The sequence below is a fragment of the Phascolarctos cinereus genome, unplaced genomic scaffold (genome assembly GCF_003287225.1).
Source record: "Phascolarctos cinereus isolate Bilbo 61053 unplaced genomic scaffold, phaCin_HiC Scaffold_1;HRSCAF=81, whole genome shotgun sequence".
NCBI classification, from domain to species: domain Eukaryota; kingdom Metazoa; phylum Chordata; class Mammalia; order Diprotodontia; family Phascolarctidae; genus Phascolarctos; species Phascolarctos cinereus.
The window spans coordinates 54,050,349-54,071,994 of NW_027555514.1; the positions used below are offsets into that span (position 1 = coordinate 54,050,349).

The 21,646-nt window shown below is 37.1% G+C and overlaps 1 protein-coding gene across 1 annotated transcript in view; it reads left to right on the forward strand.

Annotated features, from left to right (window-relative positions):
- The first annotated feature begins 391 nt into the window (after positions 1–391).
- Positions 392–21,646, forward strand: part of PTER (phosphotriesterase related) — a 47,093-nt gene continuing 25,838 nt past the window's right edge. The window contains 5 exon segments of the mRNA XM_020966905.2: positions 392–701; positions 704–777; positions 779–805; positions 2,685–2,910; positions 3,070–3,115. Of these exon segments, the coding sequence (XP_020822564.2) occupies positions 392–701; positions 704–777; positions 779–805; positions 2,685–2,910; positions 3,070–3,115 (683 nt within the window).

Below are 21,646 nucleotides of genomic sequence, written 5' to 3' on the forward strand. Positions count from 1 at the left end.
CTGAAAGGGCATAGCTAAGACTAATGAGATGAAATTAAGTGAAAGAAAAATGTGGACTGAATATCAAGAAATATTTCCTCCAGATGGGGCTATGATTAGATCTTGCAGTAGTATCCCAATGGAAGTGGTATGAGCCTTCTATATCACCCTTGTCACTTAAAACTGGACTGGACTTTAAGTGCTCCAAAAATACATAGTAAGAAAGAGCCTAACTTTGGCAGGATGATAAGTGAGATGACATCTCTAATTTCATTGATTCAGTCTCAGGTGTCTGCTCCTAATCACACATCCTCCCATGGATGGGAGGGGTTTGTGTTTCTGTTAGATTTTACCTGCCTACTTTTCTTCTTTCTTTTTCAAAAATAGTTTTGTTAAAATCCTATCCTTGGAAATGGCTTCCTTAAGTGGCAAAGTGCAGACAGTTTGGGGCCTTATGGAACCAGATCAGCTTGGCCGGACCTTAACCTATGAACAATTGACCATTACCTTTGACTGAAGCTACTCCCCTCACTCTTCAGGCCAAGAAGCTTTGCCTAAGGAACACTTTGTGACAAAGAACTTGTTTTGGATTCAGAAGAACCCATATTCCCACAAGGGGAACGTTCAACTAAATCAGGAGACTGAAGCCATCAAGGAAGAGCTCCTAAATTACAAAGCTAATGGTGGGAGGCCTCTGGTGGGAAACACAACTGCTGGACTTAGTGGTTTATGGAAGAGACTGGGGTCCATATCATCTCTGGGGCTGGATTTTATGTGGATGCCACACATTCTCCAGAACAGAACAGGTGCCATGTCAATAGAACAGGTAAACAATTCTTAGTCAATATCTGTACATGAGATTAAAGTAGTCTTGCCTTTACCTCCTTGTTTATTGGTGAACTTCAGCCACAAATGAAAATCTCATTGGTTCAAAGGTAGTGATGCGTGCTACAGAGGCACAGGGGCACAGAAGGAGAGGGAGATTGAATGCCAGATCATTAATATTTCATAAAGAAAACTTTGGACAAAGAAAATTTTGATGTACCCTATGTTGAAAGATTCAAAATAATGATAATTATATTTCACATGTATTGTATCATTGCTCAGTAGTGGTACCATGGCCTGTTTATAAAACTCAGTTTTCCATTATAAACCTCAGTTATACAAGCTCAATTTTCCTTCACGATTTTATAATAACCCAGCAGTAAAAATTCACTGTAGGGTGAAACTTGGCAGGCAGAGACTTGGCAAGTTTGTGAATTTTTTTTACCTCTCCTTTTACAAAGTTGAGGGTTGGAGGGATTGAGGAGGAGAATCTACTCATCTGTTTTTATCTCTATTATGTTATTGAGTAAGAAGGATGAGTTCACAGAAGAAAAGTAAGAATGACTCTTTAAGGGATGGGGGGGAAATAGCGAAACAATGCCCTAAGCATATATTTACCATCATCTATTCAATAGCAGAGTAGCTGCAATTTTTGCAAGGAACAATTAATCTTTAAAACTTGTTTGACAGAAGGTTCATTTTCAAAATTATAATTCTCCATTTCTTCAGTCTTGAGGATTTTACTTTTCCAAAATATATAGGTAAAATTGAATGGACTGTGTTCTCTGGATTCTATTCTCCCAGCAGTGCTTGCACACATTCCCAATTACTTTTAACAACCATCTTAAATGCATGAACCAAAACGTATAATGTTATGGGACAAGTGTATTGTGTATAGTATTTTCTGTTTGTATGGGGTAAAGGATTGAATAAATAAGATGGAATAACAGATTTGTTCACTGTAGGCTTAATTTATTCCATAGCCGTCCCTTTGTCTGCCAGATACTTCAGTTTGGGGATTAGACTACTTTCTCAATCCACACATTACCTAATTGCTCTTTCCTTCATTTGGTTAATTGATCTTAAAGTCATGGGTTTTAAGTTAAATATTTATAGCAAGAGAAACAGCATGCTATCGTGCTAGTCTTGAAATCAGGAAAATCTTGTTTCAGATTCTGCCTCTGACACATACTGACTGTGAGACAAAAAAAAATGATATTTTTGTGATGGTAAACTAGGCCATCTTTTGTCTCAGTTCTTACTCAGCCCTTAGTTATTGAATGGGTGTTGCCTCAGACAAACTGAGGCCTGCAAAAGATGTTAATTTTGAAAGGCCAAGGTCATCCGCTGCATCCTGGTCCTTCACGGTCGTCCTGACTTCAGTCCTGCCTCGGGATTTGGTAACTCTGGAGTAGAGAGTAAGGCTGATGACTTTGCACAGCTCTGCCTCACTTAAATCCAATTCACTCGCAAGTCAAGACATCACCCAGGTGATGTCATTGGTCCTCTCTGAGAACAAAAGACAAACACAACTGGTCATGAGCAAGTTGTTTAAGCTCCCAGTGCACCCAGGCAAACTTCAAACAAGATGAGTTGAATTACCTCTTTATATCAGTGGAACAAATTTCCATAAACCAATGAAATTACCAACCTGGAATCCCGTCTCCTACCCTTCTCCCATCTCACTCAAAAATCTATTGCAAATGTGCCTTAAGTCTTTGAGTTGGAAGAATTATGTAACCTTGTTTCATCCTTAATAGTACCTCTTACCTAATAGGTGTTCAATAAATGGGTGTTGAATTAAATATTTGCTGAATAGATTTCTTCACCACATGCTTTTACATATCCTTTTGTTTTAAGGTGTTCTGATTCTTCTTTAGCTGGCTGATATTCTTATTAATGAAATACTACATGCAGCTGATGGGCCCAACATCAAATGTGGAGTCATTGGAGAAATTGGCTGCTCCTGGCCTCTCACCACAAGTGAGAATAAGATACTTCAGGCAACAGTCCATGCACAGTCTCTGCTTGGATGCCCAGCTCTCATCCACCCTGGTAGGAATCCACACTTACCCTTTAAGATTATATGAATCTTGGGGCAGCTAGGTGGTGCAGTGGATAGAGCACCAGCCCTGAAGTCAGGAGGACCTGAGTTCAAATCCAGCCTCAGACCAAACACTTCACACTTACTAGCTGTGTGACCCTGGGCAAGTCACTTAACCCCAATTGCCTAAAAAGAAAAAAAAATTATATGAATCTTGCAAGACACTGGGGCAGACGGCTCCAAGACAGTTATGTGTCACCTTGACAGGCAAGAAGGCTATATGGGAACCAGTTCAGAGTAGAGCTAAAAAGCCTGATACATGTGTATGGCCAAATTGACCAGCCTATAGGTTCTGATGTTTATTTTACTAGCCTACCAGGAGATAAGCAAATCAATTCAATCTGCAATGGTCAAAGAAATTAAACACTGTTTGGACACATAGTCTTTGCAAGATTTTTTTACATGGCAATCATGGCCAATTTGCCATATTAGGTAATTGTATAGAGCTGTAATGAGCAGCTTGCATTAATAAGCAGGATAAATGGGAGGGTTCTCCCAAATGATTATTGCATATATAGTCTTTCACATCCATGTTACCATATTGGATTTGAGATGTTTAGTTTGGAATTGGTGCTTCTTTGAAAAACCCACGAGAAATAAAAACAATAGTAAAAAAAAATGGATAATAGACTTCCATTAAAGGTCTATGATGCCTTATTTTGGCCTGGACATTGGTCCTGAGTTCATGACCACTAATCCTGGAGCACAGGCCCTGGCAAGAGTGACTGAAGCTGAAAAGATTACAAAAGTCCCCTCATCAGTGGACTGAGCCAAGAGCAATGAAATCACAAATCCAAATTAAAGCAAGATAGTGAATAAGAGGGGAGAAGGAAGGGGATATGCATTTATATAGCGCCTACTATGTGCCAGGAAATGTGCCAAGGGTTTTTTTTGTTTTTTAAGTTTTGTTGTAGTTTTTTTTACAAATATTATTTTATGTGATCCTTACAACAACCCTGTGGGACAGGTGTTACTATTATCCTCATTTTAAAGTTGAAGAAACTAAGCAAACAGAGGGTAAGTGATTTGCCCAGGGACACACCTAGTAAGTGTCTGAGGCTGTGTTTGGACTCATCTTTTGGACTCCAGGCCCAGGGCTTTATCTGCCACATCACCACCAGCTTCCTGGCAGCTGTTCATTCAGTAGCTCCTGAATGAATGAGCAAATGAATAAATGAAGGAATGAATGAGAGGAAGAGAAAGTATTTATTAAGCAGTTACTATGTGTTACACATTGTGCAGTTGTGCACTGTGCAGTTATTAGGCATGACACATTAAGCAATTACTATGTATTATACATTGTGCTAAGTAGTAGGGATTATTTAAAAAAAAAAAAAGATAATCCCTGTTCTCAAGGAGTTGCCATCCTAATTGTTAAAACAATACTCAAAGAGAATGGTGGCCAAGGAGAAACACATTGGTCCAGGGAGTTAAAGGGATAGTGAGTCGACATATCCCATCCAGAAACGTTGGAAGACTTGAATGATTCCAGAACTGGGGTTGGGGCGGGGTAGGTGGTGAGAAAAGGAACTGTATGTCTGTACATTGTAGCAATGAAATTATTTATATTAGAAGAGATGACCAGAGAGTGGGGAGTGAAGAGAAGCCTGGTCACTGGGGCTTTCCTGAAGTAGTGGTCTTGGGAGAGTCAATCACCACTCAGGAAACTTGAGATCTTTGGCATTGCCAAAGCTGTTGGCAAGTCTGTGAGAGACATAGAACACATACATTGAGTAAAAGAGGTCATCTGACATTTGCAGCTCTGAATTTTACAAACAGCCATAACAGTTTGGCTAAGATTTTCCATGAGTAATAGCTCTTAAATGTAATTGATACAAGAATTAATACAGTTCTCTAAGTATGAAGCTAAGAATATTTTAGAAAATAGCTATTATCATGCACACTGGAATAATGCCATCCCAACAGACTGACAAATCCTGATGAACAGACCAGACATTCTGCTATTTGATTAACTAATAATGCAGTAGAATTTATGGACATAGCTGCTCCCCTTAATAGAAATATTGTAGAATCCTGTGCAGAAAAATAAATAACTCAAACATTGTATCCCAAAAATGAGGAAGCCAAGGTCTATCAAAATGAAACCAGTTATCTCTGCAGCTGTGATGGTTTCATGTTCACTAGTTAACTATCTCAGGAATTTTTTAGTATGTTTTGACTTAACATTGTCACTAGGAGATTTGTATCTCAACAAATGATTATATAATATCTCTGGCTTGTCTCTGACCATTGTCAGTAATACATACCAGATTCATCTGACTTGAAAAGAATGATGTCCTATAATACTGTGTTATTCTGAGAAAGCATCCTTTACATTTACAGATGATGGTTCAACAGGGATTCTTCCATCTTTTACATCTATGTAGCCAGCTCTGAGTAAAAAGCTTTGAGGGTGGACAGACAATTCAAATTCAATTTCATTTAATGAACATTTGTTGAATGTCCCCTACCCACAAGGCACCATGCTAGGTGTTGTGAGAGATACAACACATAAAACAGTTCTCACTCTCGAGGAGCTTGCTGCATTGATGAGATGGAGTACAAAATGTTACCTGACAAAGCCTGGGGAGAGATTTTCATAAGGGGTTCTTAGAAACATCTCCCTTGACAGTAGAACTTTCACAGACTCCATAGACTGTAGACTTAAAGCTGGAAGGAACTTGAGAGGCCATTAATCAAGCCTCCTCATTTGTAAAAATAAGGAAATGAAAGTCAGAGCATTTAAATGACTTTCCAAAGTCTACCCAGATAGAATTATCAGAGCCAGGATCTGGACTCAGGTCTTTTGATTCTAGTCAGCTGTCTTTCCACAAGTCTATGCTGACTTTCCATGGGCTAGCCTCCATCATAGGTGCAAGGAAGGAAGGAAGAGGGGAAAAGAAAGAAAGAAAGAAAGAAAGAAAGAAAGAAAGAAAGAAAGAAAGAAAGAAAGAAAGAAAGAAAGAAGAAGAAAGAAAGAAGAAAGAAAGAAGAAAGAAAGAAAGAAAGAAGAAAAAAGAAAGAAAGAAGAGAAAGAAAAAGAAAGAAAGAAGAAGAAGAAAGAAGGAGGAAGGAAGGAAGGAAGGAAGGAAGGAAGGAAGGAAGGAAGGAAGGAAGGAAGAAGAAAGAAAGAAAAAAGAAAGAAAGAAAGAAAGAAAGAAAGAAAGAAAGAAAGGAAGGAAGGAAGAAAGAAAGAAGAAAGAAAGAAAGAAAGAAAGAAAGAAAGAAAGAAAGAAAGAAAGAAAGAAAGAGAAGAAAGAAAGAAAGAAAGAAAGAAAGAAAGAAAGAAAGAAAGAAAGAAAGAAAGAAAGAGAAAAAGAAAGAAAGAAGAAAAGGAAAGGAAAGAAGGAAGGAACAAAGGAATGAAGGAAGAAAGGAAAAGGGAAAAAAGGAAAGAGAGAAAGATAGAGAAAACAAGGAAAGAAAGAGAAAGGCTAGAGACTCATCATAATTGATACTCAGTAGCTGCACCATCAGCCAGTGTCTTCAGTATGATCTAGGATGGAATGGAGTGGGAGAACCAACTTCAGGAAAGTACTGAGCATTATGGAAAGGACATTTCTAGTGCCTCCACCTATTCTATTTCTATTTTATGTGTTCTCCATACTTAAAAGAGAGAAGAGAGGATGTAGGTGCATTTAGTGGGAAGGCAGCTGGGTAAGATGGCTTTCAAAGAAGCAGTACATTCAAAAAAGCATAATGTAGACGGGGGGAAAAATGCTGGCTGGCAGCAAGCACACAGCTGTAGTTCCTGCAGGTGAATATTCACAGCAAGGCAGTTTCCAGGATGGAGTTTGACGAGGTCAGCCTTTCACAGCCAGTCTCAGATCTGCCGGACAGTATGTACGATCTGATCCACACCAAGTGTGAATCTCAGCTTTTCATAATAGAAGATAAATCACAGAGAGCACATACTTTATGCAACAAAATGCACATAGAATCACTAAAAGGGAGGGGGACAGAAAACAAGGCATCCAGCAAGGAAGCAGAAAATAATTTTGTTTCCCCCCATCATTCTCTTTAGGCATAATGGAGAAGAATTTGAGCCCACAGGCTGTTACCGTTGCATGGCAACGAATCAAGGTGGTGGCTTGGCTCTGCTGGCCCCTTTTAGGGTAGTGAGGGCTGTACAGCAAAGTAAAAATCCAGCCTCAACAGTCTTTAGGAGAAATCATTTCTTTTTTTCTTTTCCTTAAAAAATTTTTTTTAATTATGCTAATTAGAGGTACTAAAATAAAATATTCTAATATATCCAAAAGCACACAAGAGCTTAGGATTATTTTTCTTAAGGCACATAAGTATCAATTTAATAGGATTCATCTATAGCACGATTTACTTCAAAGATGTTATCTCACTGTCCAAGCACAAAAGAGTTAATAAATGACTGGCTTCCTGGGAGACCTCTGGACCACATTGCTGTCATGTGACTATTTGTGACCAGCTTAAGGTCATTTACCTAGAGATATCAGACAGACGAGATAAATCTGCTTCTGTGGATAACAGTGCTTCTATTACCATCTGTTCCCTTAATAAATGGCTGAAGAAATGTGAGCTTGTTGAAAGCACTCCTTAAGCATTAGAAATTAACCCTAGAAAACAGCATTACTCTTTGACCATTGGAAGTGCCCAAATGTAACATTTACAAAGTCACAGTAATACTTAGGGGATTTGCGTAAATTCATGTAATTCACGATGAATCTTAAGTCTTTATAATTATTCAAAGTAATTATATTTTACTGACTAAATGTCATTCACCATGTAGCCAGGTGACTCTGCACCCTACCTATCCACCTCTTCCCAAATTATTACAAACTGTTTGTATTTGAAGATAATGCCCCGATGACATCATATACCTAATTCCTAACAGGGGGCAAGACTTCAGTTCAACATGTTATCTAAGGCAGCTTTGTGCCCAATCTTTTCCAGTACAACAACTGTACTTTCTCATTAGTGGATGTAAAACAAAAATAACTGGAAAGGGTTAGGGTGTTGTCTATATCCTGGTAGACAATGTGGTACACTGCATTTAGAGTCTAAGAACCTGAGTTCAAATTACAGTCGTTTTACTTCTCTGGATACTCTCAACCAGTAAATTGAAGGGAATTTTCCTGCTATGCCTCGATCTTTTTGCTGTTTGGTTATCTATCATAACAACCCCAAAGGCTTCTGCAGCAGAGTGCCCAGACTTTGGAAAGGTAGATGAACTGAATGGGAAAATAGAACATCACTCCTTTTTACAAATCCCTGCTTGGGGATGGCTGGTTTGAAAGGGAGTTAAAGAAAGCTGAGGGAGACAGAAAAGGAAACAGGCAAGCTGAGATGGAGGATTGGCTGAGAATGCCAATCTCAGTCTCATTTGCTTATAGTCATTCAAGCCACATTCGCACAGCTCTTAGGAGGAAAGTGGTGCTTTAACACAATCTCTCACTTTCCTAATTAGAAGAGAGATGATGAATTATCATCCACTCTTCTTCAAAAGTTCCACTCCTGAAGGTTTTCTTTTGCAAGGCAGATTGACTGAGTGGTCCTGTGTCAGTCTCCCACAAGGACTAACGTTCTAAAAGACTTGCTTGAAAGGGGAATCTTTCAACTCCTGTCAGTCCAAGTTTTCATGCTCACGAATCCACCTAATGCCATTCACGAAGAAATCTCAGGCAAATATTCAGCACCCATACCCTCCCTCAGAAAAACCTCTCCAGAGAAGAAAGTAGTACAGTTACATTTTTATAGTACAAAAGGGTAATTTAAAAGCATTAAAATATCTATTTTAAAATAACTTAAATTATTTTAATTTAAATTAAATTAAATTTTAAGTATTAATGTATATATTTTAAATAATTCAAATTAACTTAATTTAAATTAAATAAGAATTTTTCAGTATTAAAGTATGTATCTAAAAGTATTTAAATGTAGATACTAAAAATTTTATTAACTAACATGATTTCAAGTATCTAGAATCCTATATTAATTAGTGTAATGGCTGGTCATTATTAGTATCATACTAAAAATTTTATTAACTAACATGATTTCAAGTATCTAGAATCCTATATTAATTAGTGTAATGGCTGGTCATTATTAGTATCATCACTTTTTCTTGGCCTATGATGTATAGAATAGAGGCTACCCCTTAGTCAAAAATGGGCTGAGTTTTTTCCACGCTATCAGGAATTAAAAGAAATTAGCCTAAGCCTGAAAAAAAATGAAGGATAGAAAAGTAACAATTCATAAAAGAGAATGCTTACAGCACTTGACTTTTTTCTATATCTATTGCTAGCTGTCACTACTTGTGTCATTGGTATGACCTTAGAAAGTATAGGAAACACCTGTTCTTTATAAATACATCTACATAGACATGCATAGACCCTTACACAAGTATGTAGACTCATTCTGTACAGTCTGTGCCTAGTAATGTATAATATACATATATATAATTATGTATGTATGTATATGTATATATATATGTGTTTGTGTATATGCGTATATATGTGTGTATAAATACACGCATATATACACAGACATATATACATATACATACATACATATGTGTGTATATGTATGTATAAATACACACATATACCATTTTGACCTGGAATTCATCACATATAAATATGGATCTATCTAAATGTACATCTATACACATGTTTATAGACATATACATATGTATGCATGTATTTATAGATGTATGTTTATGTATGTATTTATAATATATTGCTAGGCAACTAGGCACAGACTGTACAAAAATGTGTGTTTGTGTGTCTGTGTGTGTATGTGTGTGTGTCTGTGTATGTTAACACATTCCAGGTCAAAATGGTGTTCTCATAGGGAAAGCTAGGTGGCACAGTGGACAGAGCACTGAGCCTGAAGTCAGGAAAACCCGAATTCAAATCTTGCCTCAGACACTTGCTAGCTGCATGACCCTGGGTAAGTCACTTCATCCTGTTTGCCTCAGTTTCCTCATCTGTAAAATGAGCTGAAGAAGGAAGTAGCAAACCACTCCAGTGTCTTTACCAAGAGGGTCATGACGAGTCAAACATAACTGAAAAATGACTCAACGACAATAACATAGGCAGTAGCCATTCTAAGCAACAAGACAATAGGACTCTTCTAGCTCTCACAGACTTCTGTTTTCACATCAAAGCCTTCCCTTGTAAAAATGGCCTCTGTCCCTTGGCATGTTAGTGTAATTACCATCCAGGAGCCATGAGAGGCACTGGTTGGTATCTTTTTGGTACATCTTAAGGAGGTGATGACAAACGGTGATGTTGAGAATTTATCAACTACTCACCAACATTGCCATCTTTATACAGATATATGAGCAAAGCTGACATTTTGCCCAAGAGAAAGTGGTGGATCATGCATTCTAGCTAGCACATTATAGTCACCTAAACCTTTCACTAGTAATTTTCTTTTTCAAAAGCGATTTTTCATGCCGGTGATGCCACTCCCATGAAATGTGACATCTTAACAAATACGGTTGCCATGTCCATGAGATTTATCTTCACTCTTCTAGACTGAACTATGCAAAGCCCAATACGAAAACCAGAGCCTCTTTTGGGCTGTGTGGCAGTGGGAAAGTTCACATGATTTAAAAAAAAAAAACTCTTTCCTATCATGTATAAACTGTGAAATGTATTTTAAAATAAAAATTTAATTACACTTGGCAATTCTGAGCCTACTTTTGGCAACAATCATTTAAACAAGGGTTTTTCTCCCTTGCAGCCCATCTGTTCCTGGTGCTTGAGCCTGCACTTAAGTCATAATATTGAAGGAGTGACATCAGCCCTTGCCATGGTAACAGACTATGATGTCATTAAACAGGAGATAATGACTTAACTATGGAGACTTAAGCAGACAGAGGACTTGATGGTGTGGGAGCAAAGACTCCATTCAAATACAAACCACATAGGAATACACGTATGTGGCAATCAGGATTACTCTTAGTTCCATATTTTCCAAAGTTTTCCCTAATGTTGAAATTTATTTCTAGGGTTACATCTTGTTGTACATATCCATAAAATTAATGATTTGCAGTGAACTGAACATAATGAACCGAAAAATATTTGAATATTTAGAGGCATATATACTGGTGCCATGTACTCCTTTAACTGCTGATTTTGTGCTGTATATGCATGGAATTAAAGCACCTTTATAAATAAGGGCTTATTTGAACTAACAAATTATCAGACCACAGATAATTTTTAGCTAATGCGTTTAGGGATCTGACTTTATGCCAGATATGTTTTACTATATGTATATAGTAATATAAATATTACTAAATGTTTTCAACATTGAAAAAGTTAAAGGCAAAACAGAAAATTGACCAATTGAAAATATGGTTCTCTAATTGAGGTGTATAATTTTATAGTGGCCTTGGAACTATATGAGATATAACATCAAAAGACCTAAGTGTGAACTTTAGCTCTAATGCTTATCACCCATGTGACTCTGCATAAGTCAGTTAACCTCTTTCAGCCTCAGTTTCCTGACCTGTAAAGTAGGGATTCATTCTAATCCAATAGATAGTTATTAAGTAACTATGGGCAAAGTCCTGTGCAAGAGATACAAAGACAAAAATTAGTCTTTCCTCAGGGAGATTGGTGTTATATGTTGTAATATGTTGTAATATATGTTACATTATGTTATGTTATGTTATGTTATGTTATGTTATGTTATGTTATGTTGTGTTATGTTATGTTACATTACGTTATATTATATCATGTCATGCTGTGCTATGCTATGTTATGTTATATTATGCTATGCTATGCTATGCTATGCTATGTTGTTATGTTGAAAATAATAACATCCCTTATCTCATATGTTGAGAAAAAATGAATTCTTAACCTGGGCTCCATGAATTTGGTTTTTTCAATATTTTGATAGCTGTTTTTAAATATAATTAGTTTCCTTTGAAATCCTATGTATTTTATTTCATGCATTTAAAAATATTATTCTGAGTAGAGGTCCAGGGACTTCAGGAGATGGCTAAAGGGGTCCATTCCTCAAAAAAGGTTCAAAACTTCTGTTTTAAATAATAAAGCATTGTATAAACATTAGTTGTTATTATTTATTTAATGGACAAAGCAGAATTAGATTTTATAGATTTAATTTAGCTTGAACTTTTGCATTGCATTTTCAATACTGAACTCAGAGTCATAGAATTTTTGAGTTGAAGAGACTTTGGAGATCATCTAGGCCAACCCCCTCTCATTCTGTAGAAAAGTGAAGTTGAGATAGATGAGTGACTCAGGGTCAAACTGCAGCTTTGTCTCATGTTAAGATTTAATGAAAAGAGGTAAGCCATTTTAATGGCAGCTAGGTGGCGCCATAGTGCATACAATACTGGGCCTGGAAGCAGGAAGACTCATCTTCATGAGTTCAGATCTAGTCTCAGACACTTAGTAGCTGTGTCTTAGTAGCAAGTCCCTTAACCTTGTTTGCCTCAGTTTCCTCATCTGCAAAATGAGCTAGAGAAGGAAAAGGCAGACCACTCCAGTATCTTTGCCAAGAAAACTCCAAATGGGGTCATGAAAACCCAGACACGACTGAACAACAGGGAAAAGCCATTTTAATAATGAATTTAGGTGAGAGGCAGAGCCAAGATGGTGGAGTAAAAGCAACGACTTGCTTGAGCTCTTCCCCAAACCCCTCCAAATACCTGTAAAAAATGGTTCTAAACAAAAATAATGAATTTAGGTAATTCCTTCAAAGGATCTTACAACCATTTAATCAAGAGTAGATTTTTTAGATGGCATCTTGGATACAAGTTGGCCTGGGACAACTCATAAAGATGTGGATTCAAATCTCACCTCTGACACATTAACAGGAAAGTCACTTGACCATAAGGATCTAATCTATATGAAGTACTTGATTCATCTTCAAGCACCACATAAACACCACATATTATTTTATTACAGACCCAAATCTTTCTTATCATAGTGAAATTTAGAAATCATTTATGTTGAAAACAATAATAGTAATAAAAGCTAGCATAGTGCTTTAAGGTTTTTACAATGCTAAACATAGATTATCTCATCTTTTTCTCATAACTCAGTAAGGATGAGGCTTTTATGATTCCCATTTCAGAGATAGGGAAACTGAGGCTGAGAGAAGTTAAGTCACTTGACCAGGGTCACACAGCTAGTAAGTATCTGAGGTGGAATTTGAACTTGGATCTTCCTGACTTCACGTTCAAAACTTTATTATGCCAGCTAGTAGTCATTTGAATTCAACAGTGACTGTTTTAGCTTATGTGTATAAACACGCTTTAAGGTTTAATTGAGTTTTTAAAAATTTGTTTTAAGTCGAGTGTCCCGGTTTTGGGGTGATATCAATAGATAGTAATGCCTTTTAGATTTTGCTTTGGTCAACATGTATTTTAATATTTGTCTCAACTATGATGCTGAGATATCATCTCTGTCTACCTGGTTACATACCTTGTAGTCCAGTTTCCTGCTTTGTCTCAATTTTCCTTTTTATTGTTTCTTGCTTCACATCCAAAATTCCATTTCCCTTGAAAGAGAACTCTGCATGAGATGAGCTCAAGCTTATAAAAGGGTTCAGAAGTCAGGGCCAGCTGTCCAGTGTTATAGCAAAAGCCTCAAGAGACCAGGTGAGTGATCACTGTGTACCCTCCCCATGAAGATAGACTAATAGCTCTAGATGCCATTTCCTTCAGCTGATGGCAACAAGCTTTGTCATAAAATTACCCCAGTGACTTATAAACAGAGAGTGTATTGATTAGCTGTGGAACAAAAATATAAATCATGCAACTGCAAAAAATAATGTTAAAATGTTAACTAGGTTACAACGATAAGTATTTGATTCACAGATCCTATCTTTGATCCTAAAAAAAAGATATTTTTAATGACATAGAGATCATCATATCCACCTTGAAATAGGGATCTTTTTTCAGAGAAAAATGCAGCAACTCTTGTTACAGTTCTTAGCTATATGATGAACAGTTTTGAGCAAGAAGTGAAAAAAACTCTAACTGAAAGAACAGGGAAAATTGAAGAGGTAATATTAGTGATGGAATGGTACCAATCAGTTTACAAATGCCTTAAAATTATAGATGACTTTGACTAATTAGCTAGACTAATTAATTAGACTAATCATCTGTTACATATCTCATTTGGTTACTTTCCACCAGTAGTAGATAATTTCTTAATGCCATGAAAACTTGTTGGGGTTAATCTTGGCTATGTATTAAAAAAGAAAATTTTTTTTCCTGTTTCAGCATAAATACTGTTTCAGCAACACTTTGGCTCTACTGGGAAGTCATCCAGTTAAATGTTGACTCACCCTGGTCCTTCTCACCTGAGAAGGTTTGACAGTATTATGGTGCAAGGTGCTAATTCCATGCCACAAGTAGCTTCACATGTCTTGCTGTGATGTAACTTCTTTTTCCACAGAGTGAATTGCTCTGGGAAACACCAGAAGAGGAATAAAGCTAGAACTGTAAATAGGCACTCTCCCCACACAGCATCTATCCAGCAAGCACACAGCTCTTCCTTTCCAAGGCTTCTCTTTGATGAGTAACACTGACTGTTAGGAAGATTTTCTTCCCTTGGACTTCTGAGCCATGTTTTTGTACCACTTCTGATAAGAATAATTACATAAATTAGTCATTCAATTGCCTGCATACTAATGTTCAGTTATCCCAAGTTGGTCCCATTAAAACACATCTGTCAAGAAGACAAATAATGAAATACACTCAATGACATGTAAAGTACTCTTGTGAACAATGATATGTAGTTAACTTGTAACATCTGGCCAGGAAATGTGTTTTTTGACATCAAATTGACTACCCCTTTTATGATCCATAGCATATCTCTGTAACTGCAGATCTGAGTAAGGACCATTGCCTCTTCCTCAACTTAATCACTTCCTCTCCTCAAAAATCCTGGCTTCAGTATGTATGTGGCCATGCATGCCTAAGGAGTAATCCCACTGAGACCATACACACCCTTTTCTTTGGATAAGCATTCCCATGGAATTGCCTCTCTTGCCTCTCCCATAGACTCCTATGTATATGTATCTGAAGCCAAGACCTCTTGAGAAGTGTTCATTCTCTCCCTAGAGAGAAATTTCCTCCCTGAACAAGTTCTCAGGATGACATAATCTAGACAATTTGACAACATGATTACTGGTATGGTTTAGAGGAAAGTGAACCCTTGACCACTTGAAACTTGGATTCAAATTCTGTCTCTGATACATACTGGCTGTGACCCTAGACAAATCACTGAAACTCTCAATACTCTAAGCAACTTTCTTAAATTCTAAGTTGGAAAAAGTACTGACATGCATTGGTAAAGGAAATTTCCATAATCAGGCATTTCCTATACCAATAAATTACAATCCAGTCCACTTTCCTCTTCTTTCCCTATCCTTCTCACTAGATAAATCTATATAGGCACACAGCAAAAGACAATTATTTTCTTATTAACCACCTCATCCCTCTATGTCTCACAGTATTCCTGGAACCCTCCTATCTTCCAGAATCCCCTACTGGTCTGCGTATCTCCCAAGCCCCACCCCCAGGACCCCAACCCTTTTTCCTCAACATTTCTCTGCCCCATTTACCTGACATTCCCTGTGGCCCTAAATTTCTTTTCCATCATCTTCTTGGGCACAAGGAGCCTGCATACTAACCCCCTGGGGATGTGAGACAAGAGGGCCACTCTCCCCATTTCTTTTGTCCCAATACCCTACTCCACATCACACGAAGGCTTTCCTTGACTCTTATTGGGCATATATTCCAAGGAAATCAGAAGGAGGCTCAAAATATTCATAGCATCACTTTTTGTGGTAACAAGGACCTGGGCAAAAATGGGATGGCCACAGCCTAAGGAAGCATTGAACAAAATTGTAGTATATGAATGTAATAAAATATTACTTCATATTAAGAAGTAAAAAAAAATGATGAATTTGGAGAAACACTGGAAGATTTACATGAACTGATGGAGAGAAAAGTGATGAATAATATACACAATTACTATAATAATGCAAATGAAAAGACCACTAAAAGACCACTGAACACTGCATAAGTGTAATTAGCAAATCTTGGTCGCAGAGAACTAATGGTGAAACACACCTCTCTCCTTTTTCAGAGAAGTAGGGGGAGGGGCCTATACAGGTAGAATGTCCTGTATATTGTCAGATAATTGTGATGATATTGATTATTTTGGCTTAACTTTTTCATAAAATGGAAGGTTCAGTTTGAGCATTATGCCCACAAATGATGACAACGTGAAAACAATACCATCAAAAATCTTTTCTTCTTTTAAAACGTACAAAAGAAGATCTCTATAAAAGAGTTGCACAAAATGTTCATTTTAAGACCTGTGATGGCTGTGGGCTTCCTCTCATTTTATAGAAGGAAAGGATTTTAAATCACTCAACTCTCTATAGTTGATGTTGTCTATTAATCTCATTTATAGTTTTTTTCCTTGCCTGTTCTACCTCAAAACCAGCATACTGCTGGAAAATTAATCTCCCTAAAATAGTACTTTATTGGGACCATTATACAACTTAGTGATCTTCAGTAAGTTCCCTGTTGCCTGCTGGCTAAAGTATATAGCTTGACATTCAAAACCTTTCCCAATCAAACTCTGGCCTTTTCTCTCTCCTGTTTCTATCTTTTATGAACACTCCATTCACTAATCTATCAATGAATCTATATTGTCCTTGCATATCTTCTAGCATTCCTTCTCCCTGAAATATCTTCTTCACTGTCTCTAAATATTGAAATGTACCTTATTCTCCAAGGCCCACCTTAAATGCCACCTCTTCCAACAAGACTTTGTTGATTACCCAAAATCCAAAAATGATCTTTTCTTCTTCTGAATTTATATATCACTCATCATCTATTCCACACATGGGATTTATCGTACTTCCTTGTGTTGTGGCTGTCTTTGCATATACATTACATCCTCTCATATTATGAACTCCTGAGAAGATCTTCCTTTATGCACACACATTTAGTACAGTACCTGTCTTGCACCTAGCAGTTGCTTAATATATTTGCTGAATGAATGGGAGACCAGTCAATATTACTCTCTCTCTCTCTCTCTCTCTCTCTCTCTCTCTCTCTCTCTCTCTCTCTCACACACACACACACACACACACACACACACACACACATAATATGTCAATGTGGAATGCCTGACATCCATTCACTAGCTATTAGTTTGTTTCTAATTGGAACAGAACTGTACTTAGCAGAAATGGAAGACTTGGCGGATATAAAACTAGTGGAGTTTATGTAAGTTTCCAGATGAAGAGCTCCACATGGATGTTACAGTTCAAAATAATCTTAAAACTCTAAGCTTTCATGACACTTTTCTCTACCAGTTTTTCTCCCACTTGTCTGACTGTCCCTTCTTAATCTCCTTTGTAGAATCATCATCATCATCCATGTTCTTCAATCTTTGCATAGAGTTATCATCTTAACCCCAGGACTTTCTCTGTCCTCATTCTTTGTTATACTTTCTTCTTTGGTGATATCATAAGCTCCCAGTCAGTTGACATTTTTGTGCGGGTGACTTCCAAATCTCCATAACTAATCCTTATATCTTTCCACAGTTTTGGTCTTATATTCCCAACTGCCCTGTTAATTATCTCCATCTATTTGTCCATTAGGCATATCAAACTCCATATGTCCAAAACAATTCCTTTTCTTTTCCCTCTCTTCCTATTTTTTCTACTTTTGCTTAGGGCATCCCCATCCTTTAAATTGCAGAGGTGCATAACCTCGGAGTCATCCTCAACTCCTCACTTTTCCTCACTCCTCATGGTGAACAAACACCCACCACATCTTACTAATTGTACCCCTGCAACATCTCTCGTATTTACCCTCTTTTCTCTGCTCACAGTCATCACCCTCAGGTCTTCATCACCTCTCACTGGAACTCTTACAATGATCTTCACTTCTCTGATTCCAGTCTGTCCCCTCTCCAATCCATCCTCCAAACAGCTGCCAATTTGATGCACAAACACACGTTTGACCAAGTCGCTCCCTCCATTGTCCAGTAAACACCCACTTATTAAGCATTTACGATGTTCTAAGCATAGGTCTAAGTGTTGGGAATACAAATACAAGCAAAAAAGAAAGGCAGCACCTTCCCTCACAGAACTTATATTCTAATGGGGGAAGACAACACATAAGAGAAAGAAAAGGGGGAAGGAGGAAGAACATATGCATGTAGTAGAGGTTGAGGGACAGGAATGGTAGAGACAATCCAGAAATCCAGAGTCTGGTATCTCTCTGTTGTATCTAGAATAAAATAAAAACTTATCTGTTTGGCTTGTAAAGCCTTTCACAATCTGGCTCTAACCTATATTTCTAGATTTATTTTTATATTGTTCACCCTTACACATTAGGTCTCTCTATGCTAATCTCCCCACATACCATATTCCATCATGCTGGATGCCTGGAATGTTCTTTGTCCTCATGGACATCTTAGAATCTCCATCATTCTTCAAGGCAAAGACTCAGGGATGATCTCCTATATAAGACCTTTACTAATGCCTCAATTTGGGTTCTTCCCCTCAAAAAAAAAATTACTCATTTACTTTGAATATATTTTGTATTTATTGTATCACTCCAGTAAAATGTAAGCTCCTTAAGATAAGGGACCATTGTATTTGTATATCCTTTCCCCCTAAAATTGTTTTTTGGAAGCAGCTAGATAGTGAAGTGGATAGAGCTCCAGCCCTGGAATCAGGAGGACCTGGGTTCAAATCTGGATTCAGACAAATAACATTCACTAGCTGTGTGACTCTGGGCAAGTCACTTAAGCCCAATTGCCTCAGCAAAAAAAAAAAAATTGTTTCTTTGGGAAGGGGGTGTTGTGGAGAAGTCTGGACCTGTGATTTCATTGGTATAGGGAGTTTTAGGTCTGGGCACTTCTCCCAATGTAGATTGGCAATTCCTCTGCAACACTCTTAGGGAATTATTTTGAGCTCAAATGTCTCTCTGAGATTATAAAGGCAGTATGTGTTAGATTCTGAACTTGAACTCAGGTCTTTCTGAATCCAAGGCTAGCACTCTAACCATTCTGCCTGGCAAATGACAATTGCTTCAGAAATGTTTGTGGAATTGAAATGAAGTGAGTTGAATATATCATATCACAATGCAGTAAATATTATGGAGTGGTACCATTACCAGGTCAGTAGCCTCCCTGGTGCCATCCATCAGATAATACCATAGGGTCTTTCTGGCAGTTTTGAAGTCCAGAGATGCAAACCCCTCCATGACCTTTAGTCCTTTGTAGATGTATAGATATGTACTTAGATCTTGAAATTGATAATTACGGGGTTTTTTTAGGCATGTAATTTTGTGGGACACTCATTATGTTTGGTGCAAAAAAAGAAAATAAATCTGCCAGGAAGGAGAACATACTCAGGAATCTCTTCTTTTGCATTTCCTCAACCACTCTTCCATTCTCCCCATCAATTACACCTGCGCACATCAGCATAGTTTATTTCCATGTCTTTGTGATCACATCTATGTAAGTATCCCCCACTGCAGATTATGACACGTGCACAATGGCTTTATCCTATTTGACTCTTGTTTGCATTCTTTCCTAAGTGGGAGGGATCAACCCGATCTACTGGAGAGCCTTCTTCTACATCTCTTGAGGTTAACTACTGGTGGAGCCACTTAGATTGACCATCATTTAGATAGTTCATTCTCACTGTGTTTGAACCACCTTCTTTTCTGATCCTTCACTTCCTTGATAATATGAGGTGTCCTAAAAGTCTCATGGTAGTTTTAAGCCACTAAAACTTAATAAATAAAAAGCTATTATACCTTAAAACTGTACAGAGACTTTTGGATACCCTGTATATATTTTATGCTGCTTCTCCTACGGTAGTGTGATGCAGTGAAAAGAGTGTTGAATTTGGAATCAAAGGACCTAGATTTGTATCCCAAATTTGCAATTCACTGCTTGTATGACCTTGGGCAAGCCACTTATCTCTGGGCCTCAGTTTCCTCATCTAAAATATGAAAGAATTGGACTAAAATAGCTTTAAGGTCTCTTCCAGCTGTAAATGTCTGATCTTATATTAATCATGTGAAACACAAGAGAGAATGACATTAATTAAAAATGGGTCCAGGACTAATCTACATTTTATAACCAAGGGAAAGTTTCTTTTTTTCAATTTTTTTCCCCAGGCTCAAAGACTTTTTTAAGCCACAGTATGTGCTGTTTGATTAGGGAATAGGGAAAGAGGAGGATTCAGTCATTCTTCAGAAATGACTAATCAGGATAAAAGCAAAGCCAGGCCCTAAAAAGTATCCCAGGAAATCATTCAATCCTTAGCCCCTTTGTGTAAAAAGGATTGTTGAATAATTATAGTCCTATAGTTTTTAGGATATTCTTTTGAAGATATGTCTGACCTCTTGGAAGCATAATTCCCCACTGTGCTATGTAGAAATCTAATACTACATTAATCCTTGTATCCTGGAGCTGCCATGGTAATAAGATATTACCATGGCTAAAACAGAAGACAATGGGAATGGAGTTCAATTTTCAGCCCTGCAAAATGGCAAAGTTTGGAGCTCAATCATTTCCTTTCTTACTCTTAGCCCTGCCCTGAACAACGTAAAATGGGGCACAATTTTTTTCTCTTCCTATTTTTTTCCCAGGTATTTTTGTAGAATTTTCATTATAATTTCTTTTTATATCTCTAAGCCTTTAAACTTTGAAGTGTTCAATTTGCCCTAACCCACTCTTCTTTATTTCTTAATACTATTATTTTGTCTAATCTAGTTCCATCGGTTCTTATCTTCTTATGATAGTATTGTAGAGAAATTGCTAACCTGCATTGACAGAAGCAATTTCTTCATTCAGGAGTTCCCTATATCAATGAAATAATAGGCCAAGTTTTTTAACCATTATTATTATTATTAATTCCAATTTTGATTTTATTTTTGTAAAATCTTTAATTTTTTTAACTGAGAATATCTGTTTTCTTTTATAATTTCCTCTATTCTGTGTTGTATTTTGAATTCTTCCCCTGACTATAGTTGTAAGTCTTATTACCTTGATTTTTCTGTATTTTTTATATTGTAACTTTTTTATATTCAGATCATGTATAAATTTGGAATTTATTATGGTATATGGTGCAAATTGTTGTTCCAAACCTATTTTCCATCTAATTGCTTTCCAGCTTTCCTCGTAATTCTTCTAATAAAAAGTCTCTTTCCAAGGAATTTATATTCTCAAGTTCATCAGAAGACCATTCAAGAGGTTATGGCCATAAACAATAAAGGCCTAAATTAGGACAATGGCCATTATCAAGAGTTGAAGAAAACTCCTAGGCACCCAGTACTAAACACAATACTCTGGAGATGATCTTCCTGGGGTAGAGTGACTGGCTCCCCACAGTTTGTCTCTTCCTCATCTTAGATATTATATAGTCACAAATTCATCATATTTCTTAGCTGAAATATCACATTATTGACTCATATCCTTTTTGCAATACATTAAAATTCCCAGATCTTTTTCAGATGAAATGCTGTCTAGCCGCCTTTGCCCTTCACTACTATCTTGTAGTTTTGAAGTTTATTTTTAACCTAAATATATCTTTATTAAATTTCATATTACATAAAAATTTGGTCCAAAGCTCTAGCCTGCCAACATCTTCTTCAGCTCTAACTTTGTTATGCAGACTTCCATCCTAACTTTGTTTAATATACAAGTTCCATAAACTTATCATCCACGCTCTATC